At 39.3% G+C, this 26,790-nt stretch overlaps 1 protein-coding gene and 2 pseudogenes across 3 annotated transcripts in view; all 3 read right to left on the reverse strand.

The window, feature by feature from the left end:
• Window positions 1-26,790, reverse strand: part of LOC307143792 — an 838,852-nt pseudogene that overhangs the window by 778,235 nt on the left and 33,827 nt on the right. The window lies entirely within an intron of this gene.
• LOC307138344 (beta-1,3-galactosyltransferase 6-like) lies at window positions 2,842-3,850 on the reverse strand (annotated as a pseudogene). Its single transcript has one exon. The product of its transcript is annotated as a beta-1,3-galactosyltransferase 6-like (transcript).
• LOC307135511 (uncharacterized protein) lies at window positions 15,563-16,886 on the reverse strand (the record flags this gene model as incomplete). The annotated part of the gene is made up of 2 exons (XM_079832022.1): window positions 15,563-16,532; window positions 16,696-16,886. The coding sequence occupies 2 exons, from the start codon at window positions 16,884-16,886 to the stop codon at window positions 15,563-15,565; spliced, it is 1,161 nt and encodes a 386-aa protein (XP_079688148.1).

The following is a 26,790-nucleotide window of genomic DNA, read 5'->3' on the forward strand; positions in this document are numbered from 1 at the left end:
TCTGCTATCGCACCCCTGCTATCGCACCAGATAACACGTCACAGCGTCTTACGTCAGCAGCGTCACTGTGGTGCGTGAACGCGGATTCAAACTAAACCGGAAGAGAAGACAATGCTTAATAGAGTCGTAGTTTTTGTTATTTTTGGACCAAAATGTATTGTCGACGCTTCAAAAGAGTCTAACTAACCAAATGATGTCACATATGGATTACTTTGATGATGTTTTCATTACCTTTCTGGACGTGGACAGCAAAGTGTGCACAAACTTACATTCAAAGGACTGAAAGCTCTCGGACTAAATCTAAAATATCTTAAACTGTGTTCCGAGGATCAACGGAGGTCTTGCGGGTGTGGAACAACATTGGGGTGAGTCATTAATGGAAGAAATTTCATTTTTGGGTGAACTAACCCTTTAAAAACATTTCAATTTAATTTACTTTGGCATTCAGTAGTGTACTATGAAAAAAGTATAAATGTAAACAAGCCCTTGGCAAAATGTAAAACTAAAGGAGTTAAAATGTAAAAAGGTACACATTTGTAAACCAACATAACAAAAAAAAGAGAGAGAATATCAGCAAATTCTTTTTAGTGTTGTCACAATACCAAAATTGTAAACGTAATTGAATAATATGACAGAACCTACTATTCATTGTTTTATCCATTTTTTTAAAAACCCTAAAAGCTCACTTGGCCAGCGTGTTCCTGCCCTGCTTCACACTGAATATTAGATCCGGCCCTTTAAGAGCTGCACGGACCAACTCATTGTAACACATCCGATTTCTCATTCAACTCTGTATGTTCACTGAAGACATATCCGACTGTTTACCTGAATACTCGCCAGGACGTGCATTTTTACAGATTTTTGACCATTCAAACGCAATAATCCGTGAAACTGACGTCGCAATCTGTCTGAGTGAAATGAGTGTGGGAGGCTGCGCGCGCTTCAGGTGAGTCCGGCAGAGTCCGGCAGCGCGAGCACGTCCCGACCGCACTGTATTTTCTAATGCAAGCGTTTCTGTTGCTTTCTTTTTCCTGAGCTGCACGTATATATTTGTCTGTTCTGCTTCCATTGTTTAGTGAACTGTGGAAGCAGAGCACACACACACACATCCTCACCCCTGCTGTTACACATCGAAGCAAATTAAGAAATACTGCTCTTAGGAGAGTGCTGTCATTTTTAAAGTACCGGTAAGTTACTCATACAATTTCATATTGTACCCCCCAGTCGACTAAAAATATTGACGTCGACTAATTAACAGCGTCGACGCAGTTGACTAATCGCGACAGGCCCAGTGCCCTTCATTGCAATTCATTGGTTTTTGTAAAATCAAATCCGTTTTTGCTTTTCAAACTCAGAGAGGTTTCAGTTTAATATGTTGCAGGCTCATTTGATAAAAAAATAATTGTTCAAAAATAATATTGATGATTATAGTGATTATACTTTTATTTCCATGTGGGCCTTTACTATACTTGTTTATGTTTATGTTTACTGTACTTGTAATATGTATACACACAATATATATATTAAAATTTTTCCCAAAAAAAAAAATGTACGAGATAAAGTGTACAAAAATACAAAAACAAAAATAGATAGCTCACAGACTGAAATTATATACAAAACAATGTTTATATGTTAAGTGGTTCATACTTAAGATTAGAGGTTTTATAACAAACCCTAACCAGGAATATCTACAGCTTTGTCTTGCAAGCATTGTAATAAATCATCTATATAAAAAGTGAAAAAAAAATATATATATATAATATTGATGATAATAAATAATATAGGGGCTTGTTTTGAAGCTGCGGTTGCTTATTTGTCTCATGAGAGATGAGGACATGTGCTAAAATTAAACCCCACCTGCTATTCAATATCCAGTTTCACTCTGAAATACATAACAACAGAAGTAAAGTCATCTGCAACTTCCAGTTAACGTGGACAAAGTCTTTTCATGGAAAAGCGAAATTTTGCAGACAAAAATGTCCATTTATCAGTTTCGCAATGCATGAAGCAGAAGTCACTCCCAGACTAAGATAAACGCAGCAAATTTGTGTTCAAAATTCAGCAAACTTGAATCTGATGCGAAATGTGGGGATATTTGCATGGAATTACAGTGCAGATTCTGATTGAGATGAATGCATTTCGTCAAGGGAATTTCAGCATTCAAAGGTGATGTGACGGCATCCTATAGGCTATGAAGCTGCATTACAGTTTCTTTTGAATATAAACTTCATATAAGGCAATAGATGAGGTGTAAAAACAACAAATGTTTAATAAAATCTGAGGTACATTATTTACAACTCTGTCACTTCACATAAATTACAAAAAAATACTGCCAAACCTGGTGACCAAGTCCTCAAGACAGGTTTATCATCATATGGCAAATTTGTGAGCAAAACAAGGAAAACCATCTCAGGTTCTTTAATCACAAATGGAAAAAATACTTTAGGTTCATTTATCATTTATCTTCAAGTTTCTGTCCTGTTAATAAACGTTGTCTGGTTCACATTTCTTATGTTGATTTATTACAACATATACACTCAAAACTTCTCAGGAACTTCTTGGAAAACTTTATCAGTGGACATCAAGTACAGAAGGTGTATGCAGGGAATACAGCAGAAACATCCGATTGCAAAGATCACTTTTCCTAGAATCCCCCAACTGACTCCATGTTGAATCAGCCTAATAAGGTCAGACCATCTCATTTACGATTTCTCACATTCATATTTCTCATTTCAAAAGCCTTTTCAAAAGGTTAAGTAACCTGTTTCAGGTCGACATTGACAATAAATAAATAAATAGCAAGAGGGAAAAAAATGCACAAGAATCACAGGTGTCAAAGAGTCAGGGGATGCCATCCTTCCACTGGCAACACTGGGAAGGTGGGACGCCCCAGTCATAAATATAGGACAGCCTCAGTTAGACTTCCTCTTTGCACAGGTGCCCATCTCGCTGAAGTGTTTGATGTTTCTCCAACATGTCCTCTAAACTCTGCTTATGTGTGACCAGATACTTATTGCTGCAGCCGCGCGACTTGTACTCCGTGTCGAAGCGTGGATCGTGAAGCCGCTTCACGTCCACAGGGGCCAACCACGCACCCAAGGATACGTCCTCGCTCTGCCAGATCTTTAGAAACCCCACGTTAAGATGTATGTAGTGCACGAGGTCGGTGGACAGCACGTAGCCCCCACCCAGAGCATATGGCAAGTAGAAGTTGCACAGATCCCAAGTACTTTCTTTCCATTTCCCGGCCGTTTTCACTCTTCCACGGCCAGAGAAGAAGCCCCAGTAAAGGCGACTGGGCTTCTTGATCTTCAGCTCCTCTTTGAGGAGATCCAAGCGGGCAAAGGTGTCATCATCGGCCTTCAGAACGAATTTAAAGTCCACGTTTTGGTCCAACCACGAGTACATGTGAAGCAGTTTCTGTGTGTGTGAGGTTCTCGTACGAATCCCGGAGGTTAGGGAGCAAGAGGAGGTCATGGTGACGGACCTGCTCGGTTCCGAGGTTCTGGAGGTATTTGGCAGGTAAGCCCTCTGTGCCAATGACAAACCAGTGGAGCACTTCGGGATCCTTCTTGGTCAGCCAGGTGCTCCGGATAATACTGCGACGCTCCGTGTACTTTGGCCCTGTGGTGATGAGAACGACCAGGAATGCCGAGAGCTCTCTGGCACGGGGAAGCCCTGCCGGCTGCCTTTGACGTGACTCTGCCCGCGGCGCCGCCCCTGGGGACTCGGCTGGCTTCAGTGTCTCAGACGTACACTTGGCGAGGAACAAAAGGACGACGGCAAACAGGAAGAGGACACAGAGCGCCAGGGCTGTCTAATGACGACACACAAGACGGACCAAATTCATGATGTCACTGAGGAACAGGAAATCGTATCACTTTTGAAAACAAGCCTTGCCTAAAATGTGTGCAACATTAAGGCCGTTCACACCAAAATGAATGTTCAGTGCGAAAATTTAGCGTGATAAACTTTTTAATTTGAATGAAGGGCTGTTAATGTGTCTGTTCAGATCAGGGATGGAAATTAGCACCCGCCACCAGCCAAATGCGGGTGATTTTGTGTTGTAGCGGGTAAACTCACTTCACCTACCGGCCACCGTGGCGGGTAAATAAAAATAGCATAGCCTACTGTTTCACCTGGACGGCGGACACTTTTATAGGAGGCACACCTTCAAAAAAGATGTGGCGTTACAAATCAAATTCACAATAAGTAGTAGAGAAGTTAATTTGCGCGTGGTTGCGTTTTAGCAGCTTTATTGCCATAGCGGACATAAGCTGTAAACTTGCATGGTTTTTTAAAAACATATCAAGCTCGCGCCGCGCCCGCCGTTTGAACGCAAGAGGATCTCCAGATATAGAGCTGAATAGAAAAAAAGATATCAATGGGTCTGTCCAGTAACTCGTGATGAACCTCAGGCCAACTGCACACTTTGCAGAGAAGCATTTCAGTGTCTCATGCCGGCTTCACACCGCACGCGTTAGCAGGGCGTAAGCAGCGCAGGAGCGGAGCGCGGGAGCCGCGCTCACCCTTTGTGCTTTCACACTGGCAGCGTTTGTCGCACGCAGCTGAACTGCGGCTTGTATATTGCAAATACAGACGAATATATCGTCCATTGTCACCTTTCCCGGTGTTCTCCCCCAACCCCTGTCTGACTCGTGCTTTGATTTATGATGGGCAGCATGCTTCCTCCACGTCTAAAATAAATATATTATATATATATGTATATGTGTGTATGTATATATATATATATATGTATTAGGGGTGTAACGATTCATCTACTACATCGATGTATCGATTTATTTTCCTATGATCTAACTACATCAATCTGTGCTCGGCAAGATGGCCTTCCGGACGACATATATCGATCTAACATCGTTTTAAAAGGTAATCAATCGATTGTATCGATCATGGGAAATAACGCATTGGATTTAAGCACGTCAGACTTTATATGGATATTTTTTCTTAGCACTTTTAATGATAAAGCCGTTAAACGTTACTCGATTAAGTCTGCCTATCTGTGACATCATCGCAACGCACGCACCAGCAGCAGCGCTAAGAAAACAAAACATAGCATGGCGGATGGCAGAGAAGCCAACGAGTGAGAAATTATCAAGCCACCAGGAGAAAGAGCTAAGTTAGTAACGTTTTACCTGTACTTTCAACCCTTGCTTGTTACCTGTGCATTCCTGACACCAGTGTGCCAGCAGAGCGAGTTTTAGTACTGCTGGAGACATAGTGAACGCACAGAGAAGTGTTCTGCGGTCAGATCATGTTGATATTTTTGAAAAAGAAATCTGTAGAGTCATTGAAGAGTAGTTGGTTACATTTTATCTTTGTTAAATATTGTTTGTTTAATAAACTGAGAGTAGTAGCAGGTTCAGCCAGTTTATTCAACCTGAAGAAATGTTGGTTGCACTTTATGTTTGATATTAATATTGTATTTGTATTATTTTAATGTTGTAAAACAACAGCAAAAATAGCAGGTAAACCTACTATTAATTAAACCTGAAGAGTAGTTAGTTGCACTTTATTTTTTATACTAATATTGTAATATTATTATGTTGGATAACAAAAGCAGAAGTAGCAGGTTAACCTACTGTTGAAATGTTGGTTGCACTTACTGTGCTTTTATTGAAAATGTATTGAAAATTGAAAATGAGAGCAGAAAAGGTTAACTTCCTTTTAATTCAACCTAAACTGTTGGTTGCACTTTATTCAAATAAAATTTGAATGCATTTGCCATTAATTGTTGTTTACTTGTTTGTTTATATCCATAATTAATTGATACCTGATTCCCTTACAATACAACAGGAATCTAGGAAACTTCACCTGCACTGACCAGTATCCAGATATTTATTTCAGTCACACAATTTTTGGCTAAAAAGTTACTGAATCGATTTCAAGTCACTGAATCGTTTCGGATCGTATCGTTCTAAATGAACCAATATCGTCCTTGAATCGTATAGACAACCTCAAATCGTGATACGAATCGAATCGTTGTTAAAACGAATCGTTACACCCCTAATATGTATGTATATATATATATATATATAATAAATAATATATATATATATATATATTTATTTATACTTATATATATTATATTGATTTTATATATATATATATATATATATATATATATATATATATATATATATATATATATATATATATATATATAATAAATAATATATATATATATATATATTTATACTTATATATATTATATTGATTATATATATATATATATATATATATATATATATATATATATATATATAATGTATGTGTGTAATTTACATGATAAAAGTAGCCTTTAAAGTTAAGATAAGCCTCTAGTTTTAATCATTTAAACGGTTCTTTCAAGTTTGGCCATAAACTTCTGGCAGTGTTGTGTTTTCGTGTATTTTATAAAAAAAATTTAAAGCGGAAGAAGATGGATTTATACATTTTTTCACAGAGCTGCTGGATGTCATATGGTGATCGTGAAACACACGGGACACTTCACTACATGATTTCATGGTGAAATTTGTTATTTTCCATGTTAATCAGGTCAGTTTTGATCAAGAACAATCCACTGTGGCTTTAAATAGACTCGGCGCCGAAACGATCGCGGCACTGCTGCTTCTGCTCTGCTCCTGCTACACGCTGCTCCTGCTCCCAGTGTGAATGCTTTAATCTGTTAACATGGGCGCAGAGAAAAAAACGCGCTGCTTATGCCCTGCTAACGCGTGCGGTGTGAAACCGGCGCCGGTTTCACACCGCACGCGTAAGCAGGGCGTAAGCAGCGCGTGTTTTTTTTCGGCGCCCATGTTAATCAATGAGTGCATTCACACCGGGAGCAGGAGCAGCGCGGCAGCTATGGCGTTCCGATGGGTTCTTTAATATGACTTTGCAACATGCACTCGTCTATGGGGTGTGATTTATACAAAATGTGATGATTGCTTAGCAAACAGAGAGGAGAACTAACGTGTATACGCTCATCAGCCGTCTGGCCAAAATCCCATAGTATTCAGGCGTCAGACGCAAGATTCGAGACGTTAGACGTCACGGTCACGTGTCGGAGCTGCGTTCAAAGTGCGTGGCGGCGATGGCGGCGACGTATGTAAGAAAGTATATTTTTTATAATGCGCATGGATAACGTGCGTGTGGATAAACGCCTGGAGAACGTGCGTGTGGATAAACGCCTGGAGAACGTGCGTGTGGATAAACGCCTAGGATATGCATGTATGAAAATACAGAAATACAAACCGGAATGCAGCCAAGAGCCCCGCTTATTTTTTTTATAGAGATATACAGGCATCTAGCGGCTACATATTGGTATTATGGGTAGTTTACCTTTCCAACAAACTGGTCGTTCACAGATCATTGCAGTTTTTAAATAAACAAAAAACGTACTGCCTTTATGCCTGCTCTGACCCAGGCAAAAATATTTAAAGCCCACACCTTGTTCATAATTGATTGACAGCCTGCCTATAATAAAGAAATCACCACTCTAGTAACATTTTACATAATTTTCTAGAAATGTGTGTTTTGTTTTTCTTTTGCTGCCCATCATGTCCACAAGTCCTTGGTAGAAGACATACTGTATCTCAAAGGGTCCTTCCGGGTTACATAAATTGAAGAAGAAGAAAAAACTTGGAGCATTAAAAACCCCACCTATCAACTTTCCCGTTTACTAAATGGAATAATATATGGTTCAGCCTTACCAGGGGCCTATACCATGAAGCCGGTTTAGCTGGCTAGCCAGATATGTTTAAGCTTAGTTTGTGCCAATCCTGGGTTTTAGGTACCATTAAAGTGGTTTGGCTTTTAGCTGTGTTCATCTCCATAGTAACTTAAGCTCCATAGCTAACCTGCTCCAGGTAGTGTTGTTTTCGTCAACGAAAAGTATGACTAAATATCGTCGTCAACGAACCTTTATAACGTGACGAAAACGAGACGAGACGCAACGTAAATGCTGGTCATGTGACGATGACGAATAAAAACGAGACTAAATGTGGTTCACAAAATAAAAACTATGCTAAAATGTCTCTTCATTTTCGTTGACGAAAATGAGACGAGACGAAAAGTCGCGTTTTTATTATTATTTTGCAGTATTTTTGTGCGTCTCATTCAGGGGCTGCATCAGGGCGCACTGCTCAGACGCAGGCCACATCACTCTCTTCAAACCCCACTCGCGCGGCGTTTTAGAAGATTTAGCTCCGGTGAGTGAACGAGACCGATGGGCGGGCAATCGGGGTTCGTAAGCACTATTCGGACGGTAATTATTTGTCCAGCGGTTGTAAGGTGTCTTTATCATTTACAGGGGCTAGTCAGTGATTTTATTGTCGTCTTAATCCAGAATATCAGTGTTTTTCTCCCACCACCCGTGTAAAAATCTCCGGCCGAATGACCTAAATTACTGTTTGACAAACACCAAGGTCGTGTGGTGCCTTCTGAATCCACATGTCTGAGTTTTCAATAATATATAACTTCAGAATTCACGGTTTATATCCTTTTAGGCCACTGCAGAGCACCGTACGGCTGTGCTTCGCTGTTATTTGGATGCATTTGAAAGATATAGACTTGTATTACTGAAATGCTGACAAGTATTTACAAGAGCAAGATATTTCATCACCGCTCAAAAAAAGAAAGAAAAGCACGTAAACATTTGAAATGGGCCGTTATAACGGCAGCAATTAGATATGTTAAAATAACCGCAGCATTATGATTACCTCATAAGCGAATAAGAGGCTGTATTCACTTATTTCCGCTCATTTCCATGTGGAATAAAATTACATCCTTTATTTTGAGATAAAATACAAGACAGAAAAACATTTTAACTATAATGTGGGTCTAATTTTAAACAGATTTAAAGAATGAAATAATAATTTGGATATTATTTTCCTATTATTAAATTAAATTAAATATGCATTTATTCTTATTAAGACATTTGGAAAAACTTTTATTACATTGAAGTGGAAAATAAAACGGGTGTTGTGGAAAAAGATGGGGAGAAATGTGGCCACAAAAATCACAGGAAAAAACACCACGAACCTTAAGAGACATCTCAATGTTTTTATTTATTTTATTCAAATGTATGTGTGTGTACTTCTAACATGTTTAGTTGGTAAAATAAATATGTTGTAACTTCAAATCAGAGTGTCTTCCGTGTCTGGAATGGATGTATTCTTGAGTCTATAACAATAATATAATAAGATAACATTGTTTGAAATGGGTTTGGCTGAAAGAAGATTTTGGTTTTGTCTATAAGATGTACTTATACTATATTGACTGGGTTAAATAGAATTGCATTACTAAAAAGAGACTAAAATACAATTTTCATTGACTAAAACTTGACTAAAATGTCATCAGTTATCGTCGACTAAAACTAGACGAAAATAGCCATAGATAATTCTGACTAAAATAAGACTAAAATGCTCAGACTTTTAGTCGACTAAAACTTGACTAGACTAAAATAGTATGACTATGACTAAAACTAATAAAAACTAAAATGACAGCTTGACACAAAGACTAGACTAAAACTAAAATTAAAACAGGCCGCCAAAAACAACACTAGCTCCAGGGCAGGGTATGTTCTGGATAAGATCTCAAACTGAAATTGGACCAATCAGCTGTGAGCAAAGTGACACACCTCTGATGCAATGAAGCCACTCCCTCTGTTTCTACTCCAAATTAAAGGTCACTACATAGCAAATGGCTATTAAAGACTTAAGCCTCTGGCTTTTAACAATGCTTATTTATAATAATAATAATAATATTTTTTAATTATTAAAAAATAATTTATGTAATTATTATACCCTTAATCAATTACACATGTATAATTTTAGTAAATCAATCATTAATATGCATTTTGTTAATATTAAAATAAATAGCCTATATAAAGGTCATACAAATAAGCTTTAAATTCAATAACTAAATCTATAAAAAAAATTACATGTTCAATTCTCTCTATATATGAACTAAACTAACTTCATAACTTTGACTTGCATTGACGTATAAGATTTTTCTTAAAGTTGTCCTCGACAGCTCTTTTCTTCTGTGTAAATTTGTTTAAATTCTTAATATTTTTCAATCATGTATATTCTGCAGAAGAGTGAAGTGAATCTCACTGCTTCTCTCGTGAGAAGTTAATCTCAGTTCCACTGATCCAGAGCGTGTGATTGGCTGTTCACTGCTGATGTCACAGCTAAACTCCTAAACTCAGGATTAAAGCCTGAGTTGACAGAGAAAGCTGATGATCAGCATCATGGGACCAACAAAGCCTGAATAGATTGGTTTGGTTTTGTCAACTCGAAACTAATCCTGTAACCCTGAATTTGTTAAACTACCATCATGGTACGGGCCAGGGGTCAATACACATGTTTGTGGTACAGTACATCATTAATGACAGTATATTTTGTGTTATATTTGGTCCTACATTGAGACAACTTAACATTTTAAAATTATGTTTATAGGTTGGAATGACATGTAATATTTTAAGGAGGAAGAGGAGCAATGGAGGCAATTTCATATGCAGCTTGGGGATAAAGATACTTGCACTCAAACCTTCATTACACGGCACAGGTTGTGTGTTAAAACTGACACAACACATGTTGTCCCTGAGCACACACACTACATGTGTTAAAGTGGTGGGGTGCGTGGTTGTAAGACTGCATTACAATGAGCCCTATTAGAAATATGATATTATATTCTATATTTTTTGAATTCTTTTGTGAAAACCATGAAAAAAAGGTGAATAAAGACTGGGAGTCAATGTTCAGAAATTCCTTATTGTTATATTTTTAACGATGCTGTGCTATATTAAGTGATGTGTTTGTTGTCAAACTCAAAAATGTGTATATTTTTAATGATTAAAAAATGCCTTTTTATTTAAAAAAATTAATAATTGTATTTTATTAACAAAATATTTTAGTTTGTCTTTTTTATATGATAACATTTTAAGCTGTTATTTGGACATACTACCCCACCTATGGGGCATGTTGTCACATTTCACTTCCATTCTTCCGGGGTATATCAACAAAAAAGCATACACTTATGAAACAAAACCACATAATTGTATTAGACGTGTGAAATTAATGTAGGGGGGGGGAAATACTCTGAACCCCAAGTGGATTCACACAAACTGAAATAGTTAAAAAATCGTTAGGTTGTGCCCTGCTCTCCCCTATATAAATAATCTAATGTGGATAATTGCATATTTTGTATTTTCTCCTAATAAGGACGTGTTGAACTGGGTTAGCTTCTGACTGATTTTAAACACACCTTTATAAATGGGCATTTCATTTAAATGTTTACTAACTGTATAGTTTAACATATTGATGTACTAAAATCTTTCAAATGCACAATTTAATACAGTTATTTACCTTTTTTTTCTAACTGGCTGAATTAAGTAATATAGGCTAACTCCTTTCGCATTCCAGTATAAGAGTCCTACTAAATTACATGTTGTAAATAAATATCCTTTTTTTTATTATTATTTACAGGGATTAACTGGCAAAAACACATATCCATCAGTCCCCCTCACTAGACGAATTGTTAATGCACAGAGCTTACTGTAATTACGTCAATTTAGAACATTGAAGGTTTTTTTTTTCGTAAACTGGCAAAACTTCAGACGACACGGCGCAGACGTCACGTAGCTTCTCACGTAGCTTCTCAGGCGAGTATGTGGGCGACGAAAGTGTAACGCTTCTTATCACACGTCATTGCTCATGGCAAGGTACGCGATGATCGACACGATTGATTGCTTAGTTAGCAAAGTAAATGTATAAATCACACCCCATATTCCGATGGGTTCTTTAATATGACTTTGCAACATGCACTCGTCTCAATGAACGTCTCGTCTGCGTCTGCCGAGCGTTTCGCCTGCGTCTGCCGAACGTGACGTCTGCGTTTGCCTTAAGGGGGTTTCCAGTACATTCCACACAATTCATTCTTTATTATTTTTTCCCCACTGATCTTCAATTATGGTTTATTAGCAATTAAGTGCTTTTACCTTGCTTGTGTAGCTATAGCTTTTTTATTCCAAATACCAAATTTTAATTTACACAAATTATCATATTTAAAAGTTTTGTTTGCCGTTGTTTCTTGTCAACATATCCACAGATACTTATGAAGAACTCATGCTAGAAAAGTTTTTATGTTTTATGTTCATGTTTGTATTCACCACTTGGAGTCTCTTGACCAACACAAAATAACGTAGTAAACATTCAGGGTAATTTAGCTAACGTACATAATATTTATAATTTGTAATAATTTTATAGTTGTAATATTTAGTTTTTAACTGAGTTTCGCCGAAGTTTGATTGACAGGCAATCTGACAGTTAACAGAATTATAAAAACAGTTAGCCTACACCTCCAAATCCCTCCCTATGCCTTATTCCTCAAACTTTGGAGAAAAGAGTCTGCTAAATGAATACATGTAAATGTAAAAGAGAAAGACGAGCAGTTCATTATTATTATTTAGCATATAATTTAGCAGAGAATTAACATTTTAGAGCCAGGGATACTCTTTTCAATTCTGCCTTGGTTTTTATCACACTTAAACAACATATTCATGTGCTAGAAGAGATGATCGATCAGTGCACGTATAGCTACTGCTTGAACTGAGACTATAGGCTACACAGTAAAGTCACAAAACAGTGGGTCTATTTATTGATTGGGTTTCTTAAAATGTAAAAAAAAATAAAAAATAAATTGTAAGCTCTGTTTCATACTACTGTTTTTGCGAAAGGTCCGTTGTCATTTGTGGACACCAGACTAAACATTGCAGATGTTTAGTACCTGCAGAAAAAGTACAATTGTACAATTAATTTCTTATTCCTGCTTTTAACATTTATTTCACACTGGTTTTAGTTTTCTTTTTATAAATCATTACTATACATGAATAAACAATTAAATGAAAAGATATGGAAACGTTAATTTTTAGGCATTAAAAATATGCAAAATCATTTATTAATCACCTACACTAAAAATCTATTTTAAGGCATTTAAGACCTGCACAGGGTGATATCAGTGTTTATGGAAACATTCTAAACCATAAAATGACTGTAAAAAAGGACAACTTTATATTAATACTAATGCAACTTTATAGTTTATACAACTTAGACTGATGCTGCGTTCGATTATTTATCCGTGTCGGAGCTCCGACTAGGAAGACAGACGTTACCTAGCAACACGCACCAACACGCCCCCTTTCCTCGGATTTTGCCGCTCGGAAGTTTGGACAACCGTGAGGACACCGAGCAAGAATTCCGAATCGGAATACAAGATGGCTGCGACCTGTGTGACTTGTAAGTATGAATTGTTTTCATTGTTTTTGGACCGATTTAGTTGTTTAAATGTTCATTTGGCAAAGATGTTCAGATATCTCTATGCATAGTAGACCTACAACAAACGTTCATTAAAAAGGGTCCTGTACCCGCCTTTTTCAAACTGGCGCAGCGCTGACTCGCGGTAGGTAACGTTAGAAAATGCATGATTTGATTTGATAACGTTAACCTAGATTATTGTTAGCTATTATTAGGCGCATAACCAAATGTGTGTGCGGAGTGTGGAGCGCGCACTGCATGACGAGGCGCCGACGAGGCGATTGCTTGCATTTTCCTATCAACATTTATGGACATACAGAACAGAATAATGCATCAGTCGCAATACTTTTATTTGTGTAAATTCACAATAACAAGAAAGCATTTTGATTTCGTAAAATAAATCAATCAGTGCGCGCTTTCATGGTCTCCGCGAACTGGAACGCGCCAAAAAAAAAAAAAAAGCAGAAACATAACGTCATCATATAACTATGAGAAAAATATCTATATAAAGCTTGATATGTAAAGCTTTTAAACGAAACAAAAATAATAAACATATATAGGTAATGAAGATATATTAACAAAAATTGTATATATTATATATAATATTATATATAAAACATAGGCCTATATATTAAAAAAAAAAGTGTGATAAAATGACAACTGTAAAGCATACTGCCCAAAAGATACATAGTGTAATATACATTGTTTGATTTTTAGTGTTTATTGATGGGAAGATAGAGCTGTACTGGGACCAGGAGAGGGCCCGGCCCTTTCATGGGCCCTTGTTCCAACAACAGGCCAACCCCACAGCAGGTTATTACTTGGACCAGACGCTCATGACCTCGGTGAACATAGTGTGCATTGAAAGCACAGGTGAGATACTAATGCACATACACTGTTTTAAACCCTGAGGACTGTGCTAACTGTGCTAATCTTTCTTTCTTTTTCTTTTCTGATTCAGATATCAGCCAGGTGGGAGCCACCACCCCACTGCCTTACTGCCTACCACTGCCACTGCCTCACTTGTCACCAATGAGATTTTCTTGAGGGATCAAACATTATTTCTCATTGACCTCATGCGGCTGCAAATGGAGGCAGAGGGTAAGGGCCCTCCCAGGTCCCTCCATGACCTGAACCAGCGCCTGAAGCTGCTGTGGGAGGATATTGCTGGCAAGCTAAGCCACCATTTCAAGCAGACCTTTGTGCCAGACAAGGTGGCTCGGAAATGGAACACATTGGTGGAGGCATACAAAAAAGTAAAGGGCAACAATTCGTCCACAGGGAGGGGGCCTAGTGGGCGGTCACCATGATATCGTCTTCCCTGTTGTGGGTACAACCATGGGCCTGGATGTGCGCAGGCCAGATGCACTACAGGCCAATGTGTCTGCACCAGACATCTCACCTGCACAGTCTACTAGCACTCCCTCACCTGTGTGTGTGTCCAATTCCCCCTCTCCAGCTCCATCCAGCCCTCCATCACCTCCTTTGTCCTCCTGTGTTCCTCATCCCACTGCTACCACCATTCCCACTGCTACCCCAAGGAGGCCACGCAAGCGCCAGAGGGAGAATGAGCTGTTGGAATTTCTAAGGGAGTCAGAGGCAGCCTCCCAAGCGGCCTCCCAAAAACGCCACGCTGAGACCCTGGCACAAATGAAGGAATCCCAGGAGGGATTCCAGAGGTTGCTTACCCAGATGGTGGAAAAGATGTAAAATTATTATTTTTATTATAATGTTAATGTATGTCGGTATGGGTTGAATTGTTTACATGCTATAATACAGTTGTTTACATGCTATTATACCGTTAATTTATTTTATTTATTAGCCTTAACTTTCCCGTTTTTCAGTGTTATCCTGTGTTATCCTTGTGAATGACCACAAAAAAGGAAACAAAGCACAGTTCTGTGCAATTTATATAGTAAATTTCAATAAAATATTGTTTTACTATTAACCAAGCCTTGTCATGGTTGAATGTTACCAGTCTTTTCAGCTACAAAAAAAACCTCACTGGCCTGTGAAGCACAATGAAGAATTAAGTTAAGTTTTAACACTTTGTATTACAACACTTAACAATACATGAACATTACAAAAAATATTAAGTTATGTTAGGAGAGTGTTACATAACTCTGTGAGTTTTAGGTTTAAGACAGTTCTAGGTACGATTTAAAGGGGGAGAAAATTGACACTGAAACTGTTTAAAAGGTGTAAATAAACAATAGACATTTATTAGATAACAATAGTCACAACTACTCGTTGCCATCCTCCTCTCTTGGACATCCCTCTGGGTGTTCATCACAGCCATTCACAGCTCCAAGCGCAAAGTTGTGCAAGAAGCATGCAGCCATGATAATCATTACCACAATGTCCATCCTGGTGTTCTGCAGGTCTCTTAAGCGCCGCCACTTGCACTTCGTCCTGCCAAATGCCTGCTCAACGATGACCCTCCCCCGACTGATGTTGTAATTTTGCTGGTGGTCAGCATCGGTGAGGGCCCCGTTGTCACGCTTAGGTGTTACTATGAAGGGGAAGGCCTGACCAATATAGGCACTGTCCCCGAGCAGACGATAGTCCCCCATCTTCTCCTGCCATTCGGTGTAAAAAGTGGAGCCCCGCAGCATCCTGGCATCGTGCACCCTGCCTGGTGGTCCGGCAAAGATGTCAATGAAGCGGCCTTCATCATTGACAATTCCCTGGAGGAGGACAGAGTAGTAGGACTTCCTATTAATGTAATCCCCTCCTCTGATGGGTGGCCTCTGGACCCTGATGTGGCAACCATCTATCGCCCCAATGACTCCATCTAGGCCAGAGATGCGCTGGAAGACAGCAGAAGACATCCTCTTCTCACAGCCCCTTGGCCAAGACACAAAGTTTGTGCCAATCCCTGACATGATGGTCAGCACTTGAAGGATGGCTCTGTGCGTCGCTGACTGGGAAGCATTAAATTTATCAGATATCTCTCTGAAGCTGTTCTGGTTGGCCATATACCAGAGAAACATGAGGACCTTTTTGGGAACAGGCAAGGGGGGAAGTCCATGGCTGTGTTCGGTGTGCAGGCCCCCCTCCTGAAGCAGTCGAAGGAGCTGCTCAAACCTGGCTCTTCTGATCCGGAAATGACTGGCAAATGTATTGTCATCCATATCCAGCATGATCTCCCACTCCATTCCAGACTTGAGGATGATCTGCTGCCTGGACAGCAGCACAGCTGATACCACAGCCCTGCGTGAATGAGAAAAAGAAATAGAGATTAAAAAAAACTTTTTTTTTTTTTTGGGGGGGGGGGGGAGCAATACTGCAAGGAGTAGCCTATATCACCATCAAAATTATCTACTATAACGTGGCTCAAACTTGACCAAACATACTGAAATATGAGCAAGCATACCTTCTGCGTCTTGTGCTCTCTTCCTGGAGTTCTTCCTCTGTGTTGTGTAGGTGAAGCACATACTTATTTTGGAGCGCCTGGTACTCGGCCAGTGCTACCATAGCAACAGCTTTCCGGGTGGCGTCCATGTTTTTCTCCGACTCGGACGCGCAAAACATACCAGAACGCTTGAAGTGTGGAAGTGACGTCATATCCGAGGGCCGAGTCGGATCGTTGACCATAATAGAACGCAGCATAACTATTTAGCTAGTCACAGTTTGCTGTAAGCTAATATGCTAATTGAAGCTCAAAATGTCCACCCTGTCGTTGTTCCATAATGTCCACCCTGTCGGCCCCTTAGACTCAATAGGGTGGACATACACATGACAGGGTGGACATAGCATTCATTTGTAGTTAATATTGTAATTTATAGAAATGTTATACTACATTTTATAGAAACATCTGCTGTAGATAATATTTTGTAAATTAAAAAAACAAAATCATCGCTGTTCTCAGGACATGCCTCTGAGTGCGGCAGAAAGTGCACGGCAATAAAGAAAACGCCAGGATGCAAACCCTGAACAAAGAGAGGCATACCTTAATTAAGAAAGGGAGAGATGGATGAAAGATAGAGATACAGGGAAGAAGAAAGCTATTAATGACCTCACAGAGAGAGAAAAAACGTTCACAAAGGAAAAAATGGAAGGAGGCAAAGAAAGCTGCCAGAGCTAAAGCCAGGACAATAGTGGAGTTGCAGACTCCTCCTCCAACTCCAGAGCCACTGGAGCTGGACGGTCCACCACTGCTAGGTCCCTTAAGGTAAGTATAAATGTTGTATGGAAATAATATGAAGGAAACATAACTCTAATTTATTATTAATTTATCAATTTTAATCACCTATATAATACCTATATTATACTTACAAAACAGCTTCCCTGGTTATAGTTGAATAATTTAGTTAGGGATGAAATAGGCCTAAACAACAGTGATTGGCCTAAAAACCTGACAATAATTTATGTATTCTAGGCAACGCCTTCAAGGAGAAAGAAGAAAATTAAGAAAGAGTTGAAAGCAAATCTGTATATTCACATTTTGCTGAAAAGACGGGCAGGTTTTTTAACTCCCTGCCTGTTTCATCTCAACCAGAGGCCATTCTAAACTCTTGGTTATATCAATGTGATTGAGAATTGTTGTATTTTTTTTTTTTTAAGTTGAATAAATGTTTCATTGCCATATTTTGTCATGCTTTTTATGTTCTGCTTTATGTGTCCACCCCGTCGTGTGCTCATCCACCCTGTCATCTTGGTATTTTAAAATAATATTTAAAATAATAATTCAATCATACCTATATAATCCAGTTGTCACAGGGTGTTTGGTGTTGGTTCATGTTCATTAGGGGCCAAGCACCGAAGGTGCGAAGGCACCTATTGAAACCGTTCCCGTTCCTATTATTATTAGGGGCCAAGCACCGAAGGTGCGAAGGCACCTATTGAAACCGTTCCCGTTCCTATTATTATTATTATTCATCTTCTTCTTCTTCCGCCACGAAGTCTATGGCAGCCCATAGAACCGTATGGTAAAAAGTTATGAAATTTGGCACACTAATAAAGGACAGTCTGAAATGTCACCATAGCAAATTTTGAGTCTCTAACTCAATCCCTCTAGCGCCACCATCAGTCCAAAATTAGACTCATGTTTATGCTAATAACTTTTGAACCATAAGGGCTAGAAACGAAATTCTTTTTTCCTCTGATTCCTTGGCTCAAGACAATTCGATTGCACCCTATGACGTCATTTTCCGTCATAATAATTTTCCCGCCATTTTTAATTAACCGAAAAACCTACTTTTGCGAACTCGTCCTAGACGGTTCATCCGATTTGCACGAAAATTGAACCAGATCATCTTCAGACCATGTTGACAAAAAATCTTGCAAATCAAGTTGATTCGTCAAATCATTTGCGATAAACGCGCAAACAAATTTTACGTAGCGGTTGCAAAAGCACTCTTAAGGCAATATCTCCGCAACGCTTTATCGTATTCAAACCAAACTTGGTACATGTCATCACAAGCATGACTTGAGGCAACATGCAGTGTTTCGGCGCAGCGCCACCTACTGGTCCGGAGATACAAAAAATGGCTGTTTTTGCTTATAACTTTTGAACCGTTTGTCCAAAAATCATAAAAGTGGTCTCGTTAGATTCAGGACGGCATGCCGAGTCGTCTGATATTCAATTTTACCATATCGGCCATTTTGGCTGTCGGCCATTTTGAATTATGTGCTAAAATGCTATATTTTACAAATGCATTAGTGTATTGTTACTAAACTCGGTATGTGACTTCCATGCTATGCCCTGAAGGTACTCAAAAAGTTTTAGGGCAGTGCCACCTTGTGGTCAAAAGTTATAACAAACTTGACAAAAATGCTAATAACTTTTGATTAAATTAGCCTAGTATATTGAAACTGGTCATAATAGAGTCATTCGCTCATGCCGATTCAATTGCAACCTATGATGTCATTTTCGGTCATGATAATTTCCCCGCCATTTTGAATTTTCCGAAAAACCTACTTTTACGAACTCGTCCTAGACGGTTCATCCGATTTGCACGAAAATTGAACCAGATCATCTTCAGACCATGCTGACAAAAAATCTTGCAAATCAAGTTGATTCGTCAAATCATTTTTGATAAACGCGCAAACAAATTTTACGTAGCGGTTGCAAAAACACACTTAAGGCAATATCTCCGCAACGCTTTATCGTATTCAAACCAAACTTGGTACATGTCATCACAAGCATGACTTGAGGCAACATACAGCGTTTCGGCGCAGCACCACCTACTGGTCCGGAGATACGAAAAATTGCTATTTTTGCTTATAACTTCTGAACTGTTTGTCCAAAAATCATAAAAGTGGTCTCGTTACATTCAGGACGGCATGCCGAGTCGTCTGATATTCAATTTTACCATATCGGCCATTTTGGCTGTCGGCCATTTTGAATTTTGTCAAAAAATGCTATATTTTACAAATGCATTAGTATATTGTTACTAAACTCGGTATGTGACTTCCATGCTATGCCCTGAAGGTACTCAAAAAGTTTTAGGGCAGTGCCACCTTGTGGTCAAAAGATATAACAAACTTGACAAAAATGCTAATAACTTTTGATTAAATTAGCCTAGTATATTGAAACTGGTCATAATAGAGTCATTGGCTCATGCCGATTCAATTGCAACCTATGATGTCATTTTCGGTCATGATAATTTCCCCGCCATTTTTAATTTTCCAAAAAACCTACTTTTGCGAACTCGTCCTAGACGGTTTGTCCGATTTGCACAGAAATTGAACCAGATCATCTTCAGACCACGCTGACAAAAAATCTTGCAAATCAAGTTGATTTGTCAAATCGTTTTCGATAAACGCGCACACAAATTTTGCGTAGCGGTTGCAAAAACACTCATAAGCCTATATCTCCACAACGCTTTATCGTATTCAAACCAATCTTGGTATATGTCATCACAAGCATGACCTGAGGCAAAATGCAGCGTTTAGGCGCAGCGCCACCTACTGGTCCGGAGATACAAAAAATGGCTATTTTTGCTTATAACTTTTGAACTGTTTGTCCAAAAATCATGTCTTCCGCACCATGCTTTGAAGGTACTCAAAACGTTTTGGGGCAGTGCCACCTTGTGGTCAGAGGTTATAACAAAATTTACAAACATGCTAATAACTTTTGATTAAATTAGCCTAGTTTAATGAAACTGGTCATAATACAGTCAATGGCTCATGCCGAGAACAGAGATACTAATTTTTCCATATTTGGTCAAACATCCTGTCCTCAATGTTCTTATTTGATCAAAACCTACTTTTTCAAACTCATCCTAGACCGTTTGTCCAATTTCCACCAAAATCGAATCGTATCATCTTCAGACTGTGTCAACAAAAAGTTAGGGATTTTGCATCAATAGATGAAACCGTTTTTGTAAACCGCAACGACGAAGTTGAGCCATTATGCCAAAATGACTCTTGAGGCTGTATCTCTGCAATGCTTTGACATATTGGCATCAAACTTTGCATGTGTCATTGTTCCCTTATTCTGACCACACCACATCAATTTCGTATCTGTGCCACCTATTGGTCAAAAGTGATAAACCATTAACTTACATTATCAGTGACTCAATATATGATATTTCAGCCATTTTGCCTAATCTTCTTAAACTGTATAATTGTTAATTGTTGCAGTTGGTCTGACACTCTCAGACTACAATGCATTTTCAGCCTTTTGCTTCAAATCATCTTAAAACGTGATTAATTGCTCATTGCTCCAGTTGATCTGACACTGCCAGCCATTTTGGCATGTCTTGTCTTCTTCTTTGCGCTTGGCCCCGGTATTGCTGCTTGCAGCTATATTTATTATTCATCTTCTTCTTCTTCTTCCGCCACGAAGTCTATGGCAGCCCATAGAACCGTATGGTAAAAAGTTATGAAATTCGGCACACTTATAGAAGACGGTCTCAAGTGTCTCCATTGCAAGTTTGGAGTCTCTAACTCAATCCCTCTAGCGCCACCATCAGTCCAAAATTGCACTCATTATTATGTTAATAACTTTTGAACCATAAGGGCTAGAAACAAAATTCCTTTTTCCTCTGATTCCTTGGCTTAAGACGATTCAATTGCACCCTATGACGTCATTTTCCGTCATAATAATTTTCCCGCCATTTTTAATTAACCGAAAAACCTACTTTTGCGAACTCGTCCTAGACGATTTATCCGATTTGCACGAAAATTGAACCAGATCATCTTCAGACCATGTTGACAAAAAAATCTTGCAAATCAAGTTGATTCGTCAAATTGTTTGCGATAAACGCGCAAACAAATTTTACGTAGCGGTTGCAAAAACACACTTAAGGCAATATCTCCGCAACGCTTTATCGTGTTCAAACCAAACTTGGTTCATGTCATCACAAGCATAACATGAGGCAACATGCAGCGTTTCGGCGCAGCGCCACCTACTGGTCCGGAGATACAACAAATGGCTGTTTTTGCTTATAACTTTTGAACCGTTTGTCCAAAAATCATGAAAGTGGTCTCGTTACATTCAAGACAGCATGCCGAGTCGTCTGATATTCAATTTTACCATATCGGCCATTTTGGCTGTCGGCCATTTTGAATTATGTGCTTAAATGCTGTATTTTATGAACACATGAACGGATTGTTACGAAACTCGGTTTGGGTCATCAACACGGTGCCCTGAATGAGCCCAAAAAGTTTCGAAACAGCGCCACCTAGTGGAGAATTTTTTTTTTCAAATGCTTATAACTTTAGGTGAGATTGACTTATTTTCATGAGAGTAACTTTTTTTGTGTCCTGAATCCTCGCAGAGTCCAACGAAACCAGACTTGCCAGGTTTCGGCGTATTATTTGTGCAGCGTTGTAATTTAGCACTTTAAAAACATTAGCTGATATCTTTGAAACCGCTAGTCCGATCGAGACGAAACCAGCATCAGAAGTTCGAAAACATAGGTCGATAGCTAAATGCTAATGACCAAATGTCAAAATATTGATAGTAAGGGGGTGTAAAATCCAATCAAAGTCAGGTGTCAGTCATTTTTTATGTGTTTTTTCATATAAATGTATATAACTCCAAAACTAAACAAGATATTTTCACCAAAATTGACACAGACATGTATGGGCTCACTCCAAGGACACATAAAAAAAATGATAGGATTGTGCCTCTTGGTGGCGCTATAATAGAACAAAACATGAAATTCCCATTGACTACAATGCAATTTTATGATATAAAATGCTATGCTTCACAAATGGTGTATCATTACGAAACTTGAAATTGGCCATCAGCACCATGCCTTTAAGCTGCTTAAACGGTTTCAAAACAGCACCGCCATGTGGTCCATACTTATAATGAAAAGGCCTCTTGAGGCTATATCTCTGCAATGACATATTGACACTATATTGACACTCTGCTTTGATATATTGACACCAATCTTTGCATGTGTCATTGTTCCCTTATTCTGACCACACCACATCAATTTCGTAACTGTGCCACCTATTGGTTGAAAGTGATAAATCATTAAATCATTATTATTGACTGTATTTATCATTTTACAGCTATTTTGCCTAAAATCACCTTAATAGGTCTTTAATTGCTCATTGCTGCCGTTGATCTGACATTGCCAGCATTTTTGGCATGTCTTGTCTTCTTCTTTGCGCTTGGCCCCGGTATTGCTGCTTGCAGCTATATTTGTTCTTGGTTCTGTTTTAGTTTATCATGTTCATGGTTATGTTTGAGTTTGTCATGTTCACAGTCTTGTCGTGCACTTCCTGGTCTTGTCATGTGACGCCCATGCCCTCATGTGATCTTGTGTCTTGTCCTGTCATTGGTTCAAGGGGTACATGGAGGCCATGAAGGCCACGCCTCTGTGGCCCCCTGAACCGCCATGGCCTGGTGAACTGCCGTTACCGCCATGGCCTGGTGAACTGCCGTTGCCGCCATGGCCTGGTGAACTGCCGTTGCCGCCATGGCCACCCACGCCTGAGGGTCCAGGTCCTCCCACGCCTGAGGGTCCAGGTCCTCCCACGCCTGAGGGTCCAGGTCCTCCCACGCCTGAGGGTCCAGGTCCTCCCACGCCTGAGGGTCCAGGTCCTCCCACGCCTGAGGGTCCAGGTCCTCCCACGCCACAGGGTCCTGGTCCGCCCACGCCACAGGGTCCAGGTCCGCCCACGCCTGAGGGTCCTGGTCCGCCCACGCCACAGGGTCCTGGTCCGCCCACGCCACAGGGTCCAGGTCCGCCCACGCCACAGGGTCCTGGTCCGCCCACGCCACAGGGTCCAGGTCCGCCCACGCTCCCAGGCCCGGCCATGTCTGGGTCCGGTGCCCCTGCACGGGCCTGGCCCACCATCCCTCCCCCAAGACCGCCCCCCAAGACTTTTTTTTGTTGAGACTCTTTATTAGGCCATTGGTGTTTGGTATTGTTTGGGCGTCAGTGGCCGCCCATAGAGGGGGGGATCTGTCACAGGGTGTTTGGTGTTGGTTCATTGTTCTTGGTTCTGTTTTAGTTTATCATGTTCATGGTTATGTTTGAGTTTGTCATGTTCACAGTCTTGTCGTGCACTTCCTGGTCTTGTCATGTGACTCCCATGCCCTCATGTGATCTTGTGTCTTGTCCTGTCATTGGTTCATTGTTTAATCACTGTTCACAGGTGTCACTTGTCTTGTCATTAGTCTGTGTGTATTTAAGCCCTCATGTTTGCCATGTGTCTTTGTCAAGTATTGAATGTTGTAACCCGCTGTTGGTGAGTTTCGTTATAGTCAAGTCAAGTCTTTGTTTTATGTTTGGATTATGTTTGAAATAAAACTGCACATGGGTCCTTCAACTTGCCTCCAGTGGATAACCTCGTTACACCAGTGTGTTCAATATCTAGGTGTGGGGGTCATAACATGCAAACAAAAAACTGCGTCCAAATATAATTTTTTTTATCCAAATAAGAAAAAAATACATGTGTGAATTAAATGAGTTTCTTTAAAAACATGTTTTACGTAAAATCTTTTATGTATTTATAATTTGAAAGCAAACAAATAACCCTGTTTAGGAAAGGGACATCATATATTTCAGAAAGTATCATTTGCATCTTAATATTGCAATGTATTTAACAGTAATATGTGTCCATGACAGGGTGGACATATCCTATGGTTTATGCTCTGAAAAATGGCCCATAATTATCTAAAAAAAAAATGTGTGGGAGCTCAGATAATATATTTCTTATATATTTGAGTGTCTACTTCTTATGACATGACAAAGTGAATGGTAAATTAAAATCAAAATGTGTGAGGGTTTAAAGGCACTCTCTGGTGATATTGACCCCTATATGACACTCGGTCTGCTTGTCTCTGCATTACTCGTTAATGCTTCACCCAATACTATAGTATCCATTTGCTTGATTTCAAGATTCGTTCTGTATTACAATAATATTCACTCTACAAATTTCACTCTGCTCGGTTGATTTCAATCGATATATTCAATTTGCAAGACTACAAAACTAAACTTCAAGTGTTGTCCAGAAGATTGAGCTGGCTCTTAAACAGTAAGCCATGCTGTTCACTGTTAGTCTGGTGCTGTTGCGATACTGCTTCAGCAAGGTGAACAAACATCCACCTAAGATAATGCAGGCGGAAGGCACCAAACAAGAACAAATTACCACGAAGACAACGAAGGGACAACTGCAACTGCAGATTAGTGTTTTCAACCCCCTGAAGGGAGTGTTCACATGTTTAAATTTTAAAAATCATTAATATAATTTGATTTGAGGTAAAAATCAGTTCAGAAAATACATTTTCCTGTCAGAAACCCTCCTCTCAGAACAGATTCTGTCAGGATATATTTTATGTTGAAATTTCCCCCTAACTAAAAAATCACTTATAACTCAAAATTATATAAAATTCATCTCCACAGTCGAACCGCTCACATAAACCTTCACACTGGATTCCCTCGGTTAAACTACACTTCTGCAGATTAAACGCCTTTAAACTCGGCTCTAATGAAAGAGAACATACTCGTGCTTCTCATTTACACATTTTAACAAAACACAGATCAATTAATCATCGATTCTTAAAGGGTTAGTTCACCCAAAAATGAAAATTCTGTCATTAATTACTCACCCTTATGTCGTTCGAGACCCGTAAGACCTCCGTTCATATTCGGAACACAAATGAAGATATTTTTGTTGAAAGCTGATGGCTGAGAAAGGCTTCAGATAGGCCTCCATTGGCATTCAGTACACTTATACTCCCAAGACCGATAAAAGGCACTTAAAATGTCGTTACAAAGTCCATCTCACCACAGTGACTCTACAATAATCTTACGATGCGACGACAATAGTTTTTGTGCGCAAAACAAAATCAAAATAACACCTTTATCCAGCTTGTTATTGCCTTCCGTGTGTGCCTCCACGACGCATGCGCGAGAATATGACGTAGCGCCGGGGTTCGAGAATCCATGAAATGCACACTCTAACCCCATTTTGAGCACTACGCCGAGACCTAAAGCACGATCAATGTAGAATCCAACAGCTGAGATACGCGCGTCTTCCTCTGATTGTAAACAAATCACTTCTGGGTCATCTGTCCGAACGCCGGATCTGCGTCATATTCTCGCGCATGCATTGTAAGATTATTGTAGAGTCACTGTGGTGAGATGGACTTTGTAACGATGTTCTGAGTGCCTTTTATCCGTCTTGGGAGTATAAGTGTACTGAATGCCAATGGAGGCCTATATGAAGCCTTTCTCAGCCATCAGCTTTCAACAAAAATATCTTCATTTGTGTTCCGAATATGAACGGAGGTCTTACGGGTCTCGAACGACGTGAGGGTGAGTAATTAATGACAGAATTTTCATTTTTGGGTGAACTAACCCTTTAACCTTTAAGACGCTTTTGAACACGAGTGAACAAACACGCGTCTTTCAACCCAGTCTCACGGCAGTTCGTGACATAGTCACGAAATTTAATCTATTGATTCGTGTTCATGGACACGAATTTCCCCATTTTTTCGTGTCACTCAGCACGACTTTCAATCTAATGTATTTCAATGGGACGTATTTTTCGTGCCTGCACCACGTTTTTCTTTCGAGAGCACAGTATTGTTTTTTTCTCAATTGTTATTCATTTTGCAAACTTTAAGAGCTACATTACTCAACATTGAATCAAGAGATTTTAATCCTCGTTTTTATTGCTTTATATTCGGTAGGCTATACTCAACATTAATCTATTTATTCGTGTCCAAGGGCACAGATATCCTTCTTTTTTTTCCGTGTCACTCAGCACGACTTTCAATGTATTTTAATGGGACGTATTTTTCGTGCCTGCACCATGTCTTTCTTCCGAGAGCACACTAGTTTTTTTTACAATTGTTATTCATTTTGTAAACTTTAAGGGCTATTACTCAACATTTAATCGGGAGGTTTTAATCCTTGTTGTATTGCTTTTATATTCGGTTGGCTATTCAACACGAATTGGTTCGTGTCCAATAGCACAAATTTTCTTCTTTTTTTCGTGTCACTCAGCACGACTTTCAATCTAATGTATTTCAAAGGGACGTATTTTCCGTGCC

This window comes from Gobio gobio (genome assembly GCF_949357685.1).
Source record: "Gobio gobio genome assembly, chromosome: 1".
NCBI classification, from domain to species: domain Eukaryota; kingdom Metazoa; phylum Chordata; class Actinopteri; order Cypriniformes; family Gobionidae; genus Gobio; species Gobio gobio.